Source organism: Heterocephalus glaber, unplaced genomic scaffold, assembly GCF_053883595.1.
Source record: "Heterocephalus glaber isolate CG9 unplaced genomic scaffold, H.glaber_assembly_v1.0 deba00001564, whole genome shotgun sequence".
Taxonomy (NCBI): domain Eukaryota; kingdom Metazoa; phylum Chordata; class Mammalia; order Rodentia; family Bathyergidae; genus Heterocephalus; species Heterocephalus glaber.
Window position 1 is genome coordinate 4,375,781 of NW_028258351.1, and position 15,282 is coordinate 4,391,062.

At 38.0% G+C, this 15,282-nt stretch overlaps 1 protein-coding gene across 6 annotated transcripts in view; it reads left to right on the plus strand.

Annotated features, from left to right (window-relative positions):
- Tada2a (transcriptional adaptor 2A) overlaps window positions 1–15,282 on the plus strand; it is a 57,921-nt gene that overhangs the window by 16,263 nt on the left and 26,376 nt on the right. For 5 of the 6 annotated variants that reach the window (XM_004870413.4, XM_004870415.4, XM_087191908.1 and 2 more), the window contains 4 exons: window positions 4,055–4,146; window positions 4,839–4,996; window positions 6,249–6,337; window positions 7,792–7,864. In XM_004870413.4, the coding sequence (XP_004870470.1) occupies window positions 4,055–4,146; window positions 4,839–4,996; window positions 6,249–6,337; window positions 7,792–7,864 (412 nt within the window). The remainder of the gene's footprint in view (window positions 1–4,054; window positions 4,147–4,838; window positions 4,997–6,248; window positions 6,338–7,791; window positions 7,865–15,282) is intronic. The other variant, XM_004870416.4, reaches the window with a different exon arrangement.

The window sequence follows — 15,282 nt, forward strand, 5'->3', positions numbered from 1 at the left end:
GAAGCCACTGGGCCTTCAGCCTTTATATGAAAGTCACAGGTCTAAGTTATTTCAACCATTTCCACATTTTTCTAGTAATCTCGTGAGGTCTGTTTTTTGTTTGTTTTGCTTTCTCTTAATTTTTTTTTTTATTGTTACCGGGGATTGAACTCGGGTCCTTGTGCTTTTGAGGCTGGCAGCAGAACCACTGAGCTAAATCCCCAGCCCTCTCTTAAATTTTTTATTGGCACATTTTAGGTATACAATATATTTACATTCATCATTTGGAACTTGTATCTTTACATGATGTATGTTGGTTCTTATTTTTTCCCCATTCCCCTGCCCTCCCTTCAACCCCTCCACCCCTCCCTATTTGCAAAGGCTTTGTTTCCATTTATTTCTTTTTTTTTTTGGTACCAGGGATCAAACTCGGGTCCTTACGCTTGCGAGGCAGGCATCGGAACCACTGAGCTAAATCCCCAGCCCTCTATTTATTTCTTATCTCATAATTTTTCCTTTCCCTTTTTTCCTTTCTCCTACCCCTCCCACTTCCCCTACCCCTTTGGACCTTTGCTTTCTATTTCACATTATCAATTACTCATTTTAATCCTTATTTACACTTTCAGTTTCTCATACCAGAGAAACTATTTGGTATTTACACATGTCCTATTTATTTCACTTAAGAGTATGTCCTCAATGTGCATCCATTTAGCCATAAATGGCTCTAATTTCTCATTCTTTATGGCTGAGTAGTACTCCATTTTATTTTAAAAAACGCATTTTCTTTCTCTAGTCTCCAGTTGATGGGCAATTGGGCTGTTTCCAAGCTTTAGCTGTTACAATCTGTGCTGCTATAAACATGGGTGCACATATATCACTGTGGTGTGATTCTTTTCATTCTTTTGGGAAGATCCCCAGCAGAGGAATAGCTGGGTCAAATGGGACCACATGAGGGCTGTTTTTGAAACCCTATTCCCTCTTGCCACTTCTAAAGCAATTACTGTTCTGATTTTTATTAAAGATCAGTTTTGCATATGCTAGAACTGCATATAAATGGAATCATACTGTATTACTCATTTCTGGTTTCTTTCAGCATTTTTTGAGATCAATGTTGCATACATTAATAATCATTCCTTTTAATTATTAAGTGATAGTCCATTGCATGAATATACAGCTTACCTATTCTCCTTTTTTTTTCTTTTTTATGGTACTGGGGATTGAACTTGGGGCATTCTACCACTGAGATACATCCTCAGCCCTTTAATCTTTTTAAAATTTTGATGTAGGGTCTCCCTGCATTGCCCAATCTGGCCTCTAACTTGCAGCCTCCTGCCTTGGCTTCTAGAGTAGCTGAGATTACAGGTGTGTACTATCAAGCCAGCTGATTGTTTAACTTTTTGTTTGTTTGTTTGCTTAACTTTTAAAGAAATGATCACAGGGCTGGGGATTTAGCTCAGTGGTTCCGCAGCCTGCTTCGCAAGCGCAAGGACCTGAGTTCGATCCCCAGTACCAAAAAAAACTCAGGGAGGAAGAAATGGTCACAGAGTTTTCCAAGGTGGTTTGTGTCATTTTATACTTCCATTGTTATATGACAATTCTGATTGCTTCACATGTTTGCAGACATTTGGCATTGTTAGTCTCACTCATTTTGACTATTGTAGTGGGTCTAGCAGGGCATCATTTTTTTTTTTTTTTTGGTACCAGGGATCGAACTCAAGACCTTTCACTTGCCAGGCAGGAGGTGGAACTACTGAGCTAAATCCCCAGGCCCTGGGCCTCATTTTAAAAAATTTTTTTTCTAGTTTGTTTTAATTGAGATAAACATAAAGTCCATAAATTTCAGTTTTCCAAGTGGTTGCCTCTTATATGTTTTCTGTTCTTTGTGGGTTCTTTTTCTCATTCCTTTGTTTTAACTTTTTCTTGATTTGTTTTAAAATTTTTTTTAAATTTTGAAATGATATTTACAAGGAAGTTGCAAACGTAATACAGAGGGTTCTGTCTACCATTTGTCCTGCTTTCTCAAATGTTAGCACATTATGTTATAATATACACTTGTCAAAATTAAAAAATGGAAATTGTAGTTCAGGATCCTGCATTGAATTTAGTCACCATGTTTCCTTAAATTCATCCTGTGTGTGACAGATTTCTCAGGTTTTTATTGTTATCCAGGACCTTGACAAGTCAATGAGTATTTTGTGGAATACTCATAAATTTGTCTGCTGTTTCATCATGATTATATTTGTGTTATGGGTATTTAGGAGTACTGTAGAGGTGAAGTGCCTTCTCATAGTATTGTATCTGAGGCACACGTTGTCAACATGACTTAACACTGAAAATGTTAAAAGATGGCCAGCCGAAAGTAAGAGATACATTTAGTAAACTATACAGGAAGGGGCATGGCACTTCCATGTCTTTTCTGGGAGTACCACCCTCCAGGCACCATGTGTTGAGCAATCTGGAATCGTTTTTTTAAACTTTGATTTTTAGAAACTGGGTTGTTAGCTGGGTGTGGTGGCACATGCATGTAATTCCAGCACTCAGGAAATTGAGACAGGAGGATCATGAATCAAGGCCAGTCTGGGCTACTGAGCAGTTTCGAGGTTGGTCTGGACTCTAGCAAGACCCTGTCTCAAAAAACTAAAGCAAAACAAAACAAAATCTTGGTTGTTTATAGATGTTAGTACAATCTGAATTTTTCTGAGTAACTTACTTTTTCTGTCTTCTGTGTTTCCCATAAGTTGGTAATAATGTTCACTGCTACATCAGATTCATTTATTATCATTGTCTGTATCTGTTCGCTCATCAGGGATGGCAAAATAATGATCTTTTAATCTATGTAGTAGAATACTTTGTAAAGAGCATGTCTTGGTGGCACATGCCTATAATTCTGACTACTGCTGCTGAGGCAGGAAGATCACAAGCTCAAGGCCAACCTGGGCAACTTCATGAGACCTTGTCTCAAAATAAAAATACAAAGGACTGGGTATGTAGCTCAGCTGTAGAGCACTTGTCTACCAAGTGGGAGGTCCTGGGTCCAATCCCCAGTAAGGGGGCGGGGGGGGTAATTTTATAAAAAGATACTTATCATTATTTGTGTTATTACCCTGAACAAAGACAGGATAAATGCTAATTATTTTGCTTTACTCACTAATTTTGAACGTTGTTCCTAGCATCCTCCAGATATTTAAAATATTGGATGTATTTCATTCCTTTGCAATTATTATCCTATTGATGCTCTAAAAATTCTATTTTTGGTTAGCAAGAGCTTGTGCATGTTGCCTTATGAATCCTTTTGACATGGCTTGCATAGACTTTGAGAGCTTCTTTGCTTTACAGTGTGACAAAGCCTTCAGTCTGGTCTTGTTCATTTCCTGACCCAGACCTGGCATCGGCCTATTATTTAAGAAGCTCTGGTTCCTTTCAGTGGGAAATAGTATTTAAAGACTAGTTAGGAGGGTGGGGGATTTAGCTCAGTGGTGCGGCCGCCTCCTTCACAAGTGAAAGGTCCTGAGTTCGATCCCTGGTACCAAAAATTAATAAATAAAATAAAGACTAGGTACAGTATCATGCACCTGTAGTCACAGCTACTTAGGAGGTTGAGGCCGGAGGATCTTGAGTTCAAGATTAGCCTGAGTAATTTACCAAGACCCTGTCTCAAAAAAAAAAAAAATTATGAACTGTGCACTAGAAAATTCATGCTACTTGGTTGATCCTCAACCTTTTCAGTTAATCATGTAAATAACATTTTTTATTAAGTTTATGTATTTCTGCATATGTTGCATAGCTAATATGGGGGATAGTATTTGTTGGAGACCTATGTAGCTGATGGTGAAAATTGGAATGGGAGAAGTGGACATCTAATAAGAATATGATTAGCCAGGGATTTGGTTCAGAGGTTCCGGTGTCTGCCTCACAAGCGCAAGGTCCCAAGTTCAATCCCTGGTACCAAAAAAAAGAATATCATTAGGTACTTCTTAACATCAAGAGAATGACTATCATTTAACTGTATTCTACAGCTAGGATTTCTGGGTTCCACTTCTGTCTCTGTTCTTAGAAAAATCTTTTTTCTCCTTAGACTTCAGACTTTCCTGTTCTTGACCCCAGCTGGACTGCTCAAGAAGAGATGGCCCTTTTAGAAGCTGTGATGGACTGTGGCTTTGGAAATTGGTAGGAGCTTGGTGTTAAGAGTGGTCTTGCCCTGAGCCTGGGGCTGTAACTCAGTGGTAGAGTGCTTGCTGGCATACCTGAGGTCTTGGCTTCAATCGTCTGTGTCACCAGAGACTCAGAGAAGCAGCCAGTGTTGAAGAGTAAAGGGAAGAACTTCAGAAAGAGGAAAGTTGTGCTGCTGTCCTATTGACCCAGGGTCCCAGAGACAAGTTCTCTTCCCATTTGTGCATTATTTTCCAGGCCTGAAACATTTCACAAGAATGTGGGATGTTTAGTAGTCCATGACTGAGCCACTCATATGGCATTCCTCTTACTTTAGCCTCAGCCTCCCTAGTGCTGGGGTTATGGGTGTGTACCACCACTCCTGGGCCATATTTTAGAATGGTAGGAATTGGAACATCAGGTTACACCAATACATATTTGTGTCATTGTTTTGCTGATATCTCCATGGAATCAGTTTGGAGGTAGCAGATTATTGATTTAATATGGATTTGAAGCCGGGGATTTAGCTCAGTGGTTCTGGCGCCTGCCTCAAAAGCACAAGGTCCCGAGTTCAATCCATGGTACCAAACAAAACAAAACAAAACTATATGGATTTGATTTAAAATAAGAAAAGAACAAACCATGCTTTTAATATTATGTATAAGTGAAAGTAATACTCCCTTCTTTCTTTTTCCCCCACACTTTTCTAGGCAGGATGTAGCCAATCAGATGTGCACCAAGACCAAGGAGGAATGTGAAAAGCACTACATGAAGCATTTCATCAATAACCCTCTGTTTGCTTCTACCCTGCTAAACCTGAAACAAGCAGAGGAGGCAAAGACTGCTGACACAGCCATTCCATTTCACTGTAAGTGCCTGCGTGTTTTAGTCAGAGATACTTAGGTCATCGTTGAGCCCTGTGTCAATGACAGATAAACAGTGATTTGATGACTTGGGTGATAAAGAGCTTATGGAAGATAGAAGGAATTGGCATGTCAGCTATTGAGAGTCAGGATCATAATGTGGCAAAGAGGGAACACGTCGCAGGGGTCAGAGGTGTATACTGAACTGACATCTGAGTACTCTAAGCCGATGTGTAATTCTACCTACTGTGAGTCCCTGGACTATGTCATTTAACTTTAATGCTTGCTTCTTTTAAGAGAATGTGTCGAAAAGGGACCACCTTGTCCAAGCTATTAGGAGTAAAGTCTTTTTGCAATTCCTTTGGAAGATTTGTGATTGTAGGTATGAGTTGCTTAACAGGGCCCAGTCTTTGACTCATTATTATTAATTGCCCTAACATCAAGCCTAAAGAGCAATTTATAATTTTTGTTCATTTAGTTACGGCAATAAAGGCAGACTTTTTAATATCATGTGCCTTTGGGATCAGTTGGTCTTTTAATAAAACTTAACTGAAAACATGATGAATTATAAATGGGATGTCTTTCCTGAATGACTCTAGAGCACAATAATGGAGATATGAATATTTTCTCTTTCCTCTCTCCTTTCCTCATACATCTTAGAAACAGTTTTATAGCTAACTCAGAGGCTGGTGATAACTTTCATTTCAGTAGCACTTAGGATGTTAGCACTTTCAACAGCAACTCAATGAAATAAACAGAATGGCTGCTTTCATTTTATACATGAGGGAACTGAGATTCAGAAAGGTTAAATAATTTGTGAAAGGTCATGGGACTACTGTATGCTGGTGCTGGGATTATATTCCAGCTAACTTCCAAAAACTGTGTTTTTATTTCTTAGTCGGATGATAATGTGTAAATTGAGGTTGGTTCTAAGAGGTAATGGAGCTAAAGTTGACGCTGTAATAAGTTCTATAAATTAAAAAAAATCTTGATTTCCTTTCATTATGGTAAAGCAAAAATCAGAAGGAATTTCCTGTATTACCTAAGTCTTAGTTTCCTTTTTGAAGAAATGAGTCTGTTTCCATACTACTTTACTCTTTTTCTCTTTTCCCTTTATAAAAACCTTTTAAATTTATCCATTCTCTCAGACACTTTTTTTCCAAAAATATTTCAGAATGTACAAAGGGACTATTTTTGTGTGACTTTTTTGTGTCAGTATTTTATTAATTAACTAAGAAAAACTCTTAATTTTTCCAGCTACAGATGACCCTCCCCGACCTACCTTTGACTCCTTGCTTTCTCGAGACATGGCAGGATACATGCCAGCTCGAGCAGATTTCATTGAGGTAGGTAGGAAAAACTTGTGATAACCATAAGAGAAGAAAAACTTTTTTATTTCTTATGAGGCTTCTACCTCTTACCCATAGGTTCCATACCACCAAAAGGAGATTTTTCAAAGCATAATGATTTGTAAGGCCTTTATACAGACATATTTTTTAAAATTTGAATTCCTATTTTGATTTGTAAACATTTTTTACTTATGGAACAGTGTAAGTTCTTCAGACCAAGAATTTATTTTCTAAATTGCATGGGTGTTCATTCCCACCTTATAGGTGTAGAGTTTCTGCAGTCTATTTCTCATTCTACACCTAGGGGATTTCAAGGTTGTACTATATCAAGACATGACAGACGTGTCCCATTAAGGGCCAGATAGTAATTAAGTGTACAGGTTATAAATTCCCCATTGCTTTGCTATTCTTGTACAGAAGCACCATAGATAGTACATGAGTAAATTAGTATGTCTGTATTTCAACAAAACTTTCTGTACAAAAACAGGCAGTGGGGTAGACAATACCAGTTTGCTGACTCCTGCACTTATTACAAGTGTACAAATCAATATGGAATATATGCATATAAGTACTATGTGTTCCTCATCCAGCCATGGAATTGAAAACCATGTAAATATAGTCAGAAGTATCTTGATTTATCACCTAATCCACAAGTGCAGTGCTCCTGAGATAACTTGAAAGTTTAACCAATTATAAACATTTTTTCTAGCCATACCCAGGTTAGCATTTTGTTTATGGCTGGCTATATTGTACAAGTATCCCACAGATACTGCCTCCACAAATTATAGTCATTGAATAGACTATAAACAGACCTGTTCATTGAAATGAATAAAAAATATTATTGACTAAATAGATCCCTTAAAAGATAATAAAAGGTAAATAATTTTTTTTTTTTTTGGTACTGGGGATCGAACTCGGGTCCTTCCGCTTGCAAGGCAGGCGGCGGAACCACTGAGCTAAATCCCCGGCCCAAAGGTAAATAATTTAATGCAGACAATTTTCATACTTGAAGACCTAATTAAACTTATATTTCCTTGGGAATTAACAGCCTAAAACTTTTTATTTTATTTTGCTTTTTGTTTTTTGAGACAGGGTCTTGCTGTGTAGTTTAGGCTGGCCTTGAACTCATGGTGATCCCAAGTGCTGGGATTACCAGAGTGCACCACCATACCTGGCAAGCCTAAAACTTTTAGAATAATAGATTTGGCTTCATTTCTAAATTCATAACTACTCTAATTTTTTGTTTTCACTACTGCCTGGGAGCTTCTCAGATTTTTTCCATGATTTCCTGTTACTTGTAGCAGTATCCTGGCTTTTTAGCCCATTTAGTATTGTTTTTTTAAACAAATGTTGGCTCATATATTTTCTGTTTGCTTCTAAAACATGGCTACTGTGAAGCATTATTCAAAGCTGATGGATTTGGGATGGGGATTTTTTATTTTCCCTAACAGGAATTTGACAATTATGCAGAATGGGACTTGAGAGACATTGATTTTGTTGAAGATGACTCGGACATTTTACATGGTAATATTTTATCAAATGTTTATTGGTTACAAAAACATAATGACATTGTGTTGGATGCTGGGAATATAAGGATGAATAAAACATGTCCCCTGGTCACAAGAAATTCAAAACCTTATGGTTAAGTTTGGGAACTCACCCTTTTGTCTGGTTTTGACTACATTGAGTAAGATTTATGAAGATTATTGTTTTGTCAGAGGTACTCGGTTAAGTGGCCCTCACTTTAGAAGAAAGGGAAACAGTATGAACACATTGGGATTTCAGTAGCAGCTTTTGATTCTGAATGTTCACAATAATTTGTTACCACAAATTTCCAGTAGCAATGGAACTTCTTCAGGGGTTTTTAGACCAAATTGGGAACTTTTTGTTTCTTAGAACCGTTGAAGTTTTAGCACTTTTGAATCTTAATCTTAGATAACTCAGTAAGGGTTTATGTTAACTCTTGTTATAATTTAAATGGTGAATGCCACTTACAAGTTGTTAAAAGAGTGTGGTTAGAGTTGGGTGTGGCCCAGTAGTGGAACACAAGCTTTGTATGTATGAATCCCTGAGTTCAGTCTTCAGTATCAAAAAAATTAAATCATTAGACTTTTGTTGAGTCTGTTTTCTTCCCTCTCCATTTTCAGTGAACTTCTTATGTAAAATAGACCCCTGTCTTTTCTTTCATTGTAGTCCAGAATTAATTATATAATAGATCAATCATACTCTGGAAAGGCAAGTAGAATACTTGTTGAATTATATATCAACTCATTAACACATTGTGCTAATCGGTACTCTCACTAGAAGGGGAGCTTGATTCCTCTCTCCATAGCACAGCTACCTGGGTATTTGTTTCACCAGGCCCAACACAAAGAAAGAATTCTTTTAAAAGTTTTACTGTGACACATCTTTTTGAGCAAAATATTTTTTGCAAAATTTCATTCCTCTTTTTTTCCCACACAACTTCAAGGAAAGTCAAAGTGACGCAGATTGAACTAAAAGAGGAAAGCTTGAAAACAAACTACTTTAACATTCACTAGATCCATTGTATTTGTTCAGTCTTGCATGTCAATCTCTTCAACTCCACTGACTCATGCTCTCTTCTCACCTCTTGTGCTATTCCTTTTAAGGTAGTATACAGATTGCCATTCAGTATTTCTCTACATACACATATGCTTTAATTAAAATGGTATTGTTTTCTAGCTTTTATTTTTCTTGCCAGAATACCAGACTACTACTATCTGCAAGAAGGACAGCTTTGTAAATATCCTTTTAGATATTGTTGAAAATCTCCAATTTCAATCATGGCTCAACTATGTAAGGGACTTGCTGAATCATTTCTCTAGGATCTAATCTCAGGTCATCTGAACATTGTTAAGAAAACTATAATAATGGTTGGTATGTAATTTTGCTCTTCATTCTTTGCAGAATCTAGATTTGCAGTTTCTTGTGCATTTGTACTTTCTGTCATGATGTGGGGATAAAAATAATCAGAAAGAAGCAATTGATTAATAATTTTTAACTCAGTTAACTTTTCAGACCTATAACCTACTTTATCTGTGTTCTTTCTACAGTTTCTATTTTGTTTTGTTTTGTTTTGTTTTTGGTGCCAGGGATTGAACTCGACCTTGTGCTTGCGAGGCAGGCACAGTACCACTGAGCTAAATCCCCGGCCCTCTTCCTACAGTTTCTACAGTGTAGTAGATTACTGATTTTCATTAAACCAGAACTGAAGCATCAGTTATTAATCCTTATTCATAATTTCAACACAACATAATAATCCTTTCCCCCGGCCCAACAGTGAACTGTAAGATATTTAGATGTCTTTAAAAAATAACATTTTACAGAGGTTTGGCAGCACTGGAGTGCAGGAGACAAGCTTGCTAGGAATGACTAACTGGAGAGGGCAAACAGAGATTAAAGACACAGTTACAGAGATAATTTAGAATGAGGGGACCAGGGGCCTCTTCCCTCTAGTGCACAAAGAGCCCTGAGCATTTGGCTCACCTCACTTTTATTCACTTAGACAAGGGAGCAAGCACTTAGGTTAATGGAAGATTCATCTGCCTCTTGTTACCCAGGTAAACATCCTGGTATTCACTATTCTCTGGAAGAGGTATTGACTCTTCTCTGGAACTTACAATGTGTTAGCATGCCTGCATGTTGCCAAATAAGAAACAGCTTGCTGTTTTTCTCTTTTGTGTTCACAGAGGAGGTCAGTTAGGTCTTGATCCTCATTATCTGGTCTCCTGCACTAGAGGTCAAAGGGACATGGTGTCACAGAGATGGCTTTATTTGTGGTTTTGAGTTCTTCTAGTAGCTCTTTGGGCAGCATGACCCATGACCAGATGTGAGGCCTCTGAGCAGTCTATCCAAGAATACTCTGTGAAGGGGACCAGGAGTCCAAGGATATTCAAGAGAAGGAGCTTTTAGGTATCCCTGGCTCAGAAAGAGGCCTACAGATTCACTGGAAATCAAGACACTGATTCAGCCTCAGTCTTACTTCTGAGTCAGTGTGTAGTCTTTAGCAAGTCCCTGGAATCTTGCTTGCCATTTCTTTGTGTCCCCTGCCAGTAAAAAAGGGATGACACTGATTAGTCAGAGTGTGAATGTCTCCATTAAAAGATGGTACACAATTGAGATTGGTGTTACTACTGTTGCTGTATGCCATTATACTCCGTATTACTGAACATTAATATTCCTTTTATATTCCCTCACTTATAACTACTGGGAGGGAGCAGACTGGCTGGTTTCTGTATTTGGAAGCCATCTAGAATATTGGATGATGTCACCCAGCCCTGTTCCTTAACCAAAGATTTTTTGCTTTGATTCGTGATATTTGTTGAATAGAATTGGCTTACATGGTTCATTAAAGGCAGGCACGGTGCAACTGAGCTAAACCCCTGACCCTCTTCTCCGATTTTTTTTTTTGGTACTGGGGATCGAACTCAGGTCCTTGCGCTTGAGCGGCAGGCGGTGGAACCACTGAGCTAAATCCCCGGCCCTACATTGTTCATTACAGAGGCCTGGGATACATTAGAAGGATAACGAATTGTATTCCAGCTATATAAAAAGGGCTTTCAGAATGGGGCCAGAAAGGGCACTGCAAATATAGCAGTGTCTGAGAGGGGGAAAAACAGGAACTTCTGGAATCACTAGATGGCCTTTTCTTCCATTTTATTGAAATAAACAAGTAACTGTTTCAGAAGTAGAGATGAAGAAGATTCCTAACTTGGAGCTCTCCTGTCTTCTGGTATTTTATGAGATCTCAGTTAGATGCTTAATGTAGTTTACTCTTGCTCATGTCTGTTTTCCCTTCTCGTTTCATTTGTGAAGCCCCCCGTAAATTTATGTACTATTCTTTACCTGAATTTCTTAGGGTCTTAAAATTCTGAGTGTACCATCTTTCTAGTCATTGTTGTTCCATAACCCAGGCAAAAGATGTACTAATAAACTTCTCCTATGTGCTGAGTCTGTATTTTTTACATTTTTTTTCCTGAGTCTGTATTTTAAGCACTTCTCAGAATTACATATTTAATATGGTTTACACTCCTGTATTTGAAATGCTAATTTCAGCAAGGTTTCCCTGCCATTTTTCAAACAATATTTGTTTGGCCCATATGTCCACCCTTTAGACCTTTGAACACTTAGGAAATCAGACATCCTATTTGGTCTCTTTGTATTCAGCTCTTGGTAGTGCCTTTCATTTTATAGGGAACTAGGTGTTTTATGCGTAAGACATTTTAGACTTAACTACTATTAAGAATAACTAATCCTTATAGCCTTTACTGTTTGCCAGGTGCCATTTTCAGCCCTTTACATATATGAAGTCATTTAATCTTCACAAACTGTATGAGTTGTATTGATATTCCCATTTTACAGATGAGGAAATTGAAGCATAGAAGGGTCAATAACTTGCCTGAGGTCATATAGCTAGCAAGTACAGATCCATTCCCAGATTCTCTTTGTTCTTAATCCTGTGTAACATTCACTGTCTTTTATCCTTAATTTTTGTTGCTGTTTCTTTTTTTCTTTCTGGAGGGTAAGGGGGTGAGGTTTCACATTTGTTATCTTCTGTAACTTCACATTCTTGAGAAAAAGGAAAAGATATTTTCCCATGTTACGTTTAGAGAAATATGCAAAGAAGTTAAGTAATTTGCCTTAGACTTCCTAGTTGGGTGACTTTTACCTTTAGGCCACATGGACTTCTTCCCTTGACAGAACTATTTGTGTGCATCTTGGCCAAAAGCTTAGGGTGGGAATGACTTTTTGAAAGCTTTGCTTCTGGGGAATACCAGATCACAGGTTTGTGCTTTTGCAGTTGCAGTAGGGATTTTGATTGGCCTCTCTGCAGTTAAGGCCTCTGAGTTGATTTTCTTTCCAAGCAAGAAGTAAGTGCCTTCTGTCAAGAAAACAAACATGTTGCCAGCTATTTTGAACAATGTTAGAAATACATTGCAGTGGGAAGGAGCTGCCTCTGTCTTCTGCCCACTTCTTGAAATATTTTAAGGCCAACCGTTTGGAAACTTTTCTTAGGGGACTAAGAAAATTCCCCACTGTAATCTCACGGAGTCTGTTCTTCCCCCTCAAAGCTAAGAATTCAGAGGCCTTGTATAAGTGGATAGGTTATGGCTAGTTTTGGTTTGTTCATCTTTAATGATCCCTCATTCTCTGTTTGGCAGCTTGTCCTGGAGCTTCCTAGTTGCTTTAGTAGACTCTGAATCCAGTGATTCTCATCCTTGTAGTGTCTCCCTTCTCCTTTCATTTCTGCCTGCTGTGCTGTGGTCCCCCCGGTTTATTCATATAGTTAAGATCTTGTAAGCAGTTGCTGCTGTCTGAGTGTGTGCTTTATGAAGAAAAGAAGATGCAGTAGTTTCAAATGTGAATTTTCTCTGGAATAATTCTATTTCTCTTCTCATTTGCTTCTAGTTTCCTACCTTTTGCCCTCTAGAGTCAGTTATACACGTTTAAACTACTGAAATGATCAAGCAGTAGAACCAGTCATTAGCAGTATGTAGTACTAGATTTTTTTGGTAATACAATCTCTTCAGGGTTTTTTTTCTTTTTAAGTAAGTCATTCTCACACCAATCTCAGGAAACAGTATGATTAAGGTAGTGCCTTGCAAAAATTACAGAAATCCTTTATTAAAGTTAGTAGTACTTTGCACTGGGTCTTCAAAACTTTTTTTTATAGTACTGGCAATTGAACCCAGGGCCTCATGTAAGCTAGGCAAGCACTGTACCACTGAGATGCATTCCCAGCCCAACACATTTCTATTGAATTTATTGGATAGATAAATGAAATAATGCGTATAAAAAGCCCAAAACATGAGAAGTTCTCAAAGTATTTAAGCTATTGTTATTACATTTGTTTCCTTTCCTGCATTGAATTGTTGACTTCCTAATTCTTCCTTTCTTAGAAGTATTAAAGTCCAATATAAAATTTGTATTTGGTTATACTGTATTATCAGAGATGCTTCCTCTCTTCCCTCTTCCTACTGACCTGCATGTCTTTCTAACTAGTACATAACTGTTGTGTAAACAGAGGCAGAGTATGGGATATTCTGTGATATCAAGACTTTTATATGGAATAGCCCCATGATTTCATTTATAGACAGAGTTAGCCACTTAAAAATGAATTTGAGAGCTGGGGACTTGGCTCAGTGGCATCGTTCCTGCCTTGCTAGCGCAAGGTACTGAGTTCGATCCTTGGTACCAAAAAAAAAGAATTTGAAGAGGATGGAAATGTAGCTCAATCATAGAGTGTTTGCCTAGCATGTGTAAGGATGTGGGTTCAATCCACAGCACAGCCAAAAAAAAAAAAAAAAAGGGGTTTAAGGACTAGGCTAAAAAAGAAAAGGCAGGGGGGTGTAACTCAGTGGCACCGCGCCTGCCTGGCAAGTGCAAGATCCTGAGTTCGATCCCTGGTACCAAAAAAAAGAAAGAAAAGTTTAAAAGCCATTGCCTTAAATCTTTAAAGGATCTGATCTGACAATATTGAATTATTTTTCATTTGTTGGCAAATGAATGAGGAAAAATGAATCAATGTTGAATCCTTGAATTTGTCAGGAACAAACAGAACCCATGGTAGTGAAATTTTTAAATACTTAAACTTTATAAAATATTGCATTCACTTACCTCCAAATTATCCAGCCAAGATTTAGGTTATTTATTTATTTTTATCTCAGAGGCCCAGGAAAATGACCTGAATAAAGTATTTCTAGACATCTCTCAGTGATTGAAGTTACATTTATGCATGGCATATCCTCTCATAGCCCAGGATGTAAGACTTTGGTATTGACCCTTTTAATCTAAAAATATCCTAAGGGCAAGTAGCAGTGAGATACACAGTAATGAATCAGTATGGAGTGTCCAGAATTTCTTCATGTATAATCTTGCTAGGACTATTACAGTGACTATTTGGGATCATACATTGCTCAACAACTTGCTTTTACATAACAGTATAAACTGGTGATTCCTTGTATGTGTGTATGGGGGCGGGGTACCACGTATTGTTGAATCCAGGGTTTTCACACTGAACTACAGCCTCAGTCCTTTTTTATTTTGAGACGGGTGACAAAGCACTGTTATGCTCTCTAGAGCCTCTTTCTTCTATGAGCACATTCAGCAATGAAAACAAAGGAAAAACTCCAAACTGTCAATTTACAAAAAGCTTAAAAAGATAATTCATTAATGTAGCTTCCTTATTTATTGAAATTATTAAATTTGTTGTTGTTGTTGTTACCACCGGAGATCGAACTCAGGACCTTGTGCTTGTGAGGCAGGCGCCGGAACCACTGAGCTAAATCCCCAGCCCTGAAATCATTAAAATTTAAAGTACTTTCAGAATGTATAGGTGAAGCCAGGGATTTAGAAGGAGTGGTAGGAAACAAAATGAAAGGTAGGAAGTATCAAGACAGTAAAAGGTTTTATATAACATCTAAGAGTTTGAACTCTTTTTAAACAGTTGGAAAGCCATTGAAAAATTAAAAGCAGAGGAATTACCATCACATTGTGCCATAAAATAATACTCTGGTACCATTTGGAGGAGTTTAGTTGGAGTAAGGCAAGAATGGAGTTAGTAGGTGTAATGATGCCTTCCCTACAGGGTGGCATTAAGATGACAAGAGAGACAGGAATGGGATTAGAAGATGGAATTGAAGAGATGAATTTGAGAGTGTTTAGATAAGATTCACTGAGCTGGGTTAGGTGCATGCCTGTAATCTCTGTTGCTAGAGAGACCTGAGTCAGGGAGATCAGAAGTTTGAGGCCAGCCTGGACAATTCAGCAAAAGAAATTGTCTCAAAATAAAGTCTGGGGATGTAGCTTGGTGGTAGAGCACTTGACTAGCATATGTGAAGCCCTGGGTTCAGTCCCCAGTGCCTGGGATGGTCGTGGGGACAACCCACTAACTGAGTCTATATGAAGACAGGAGAAGGGAT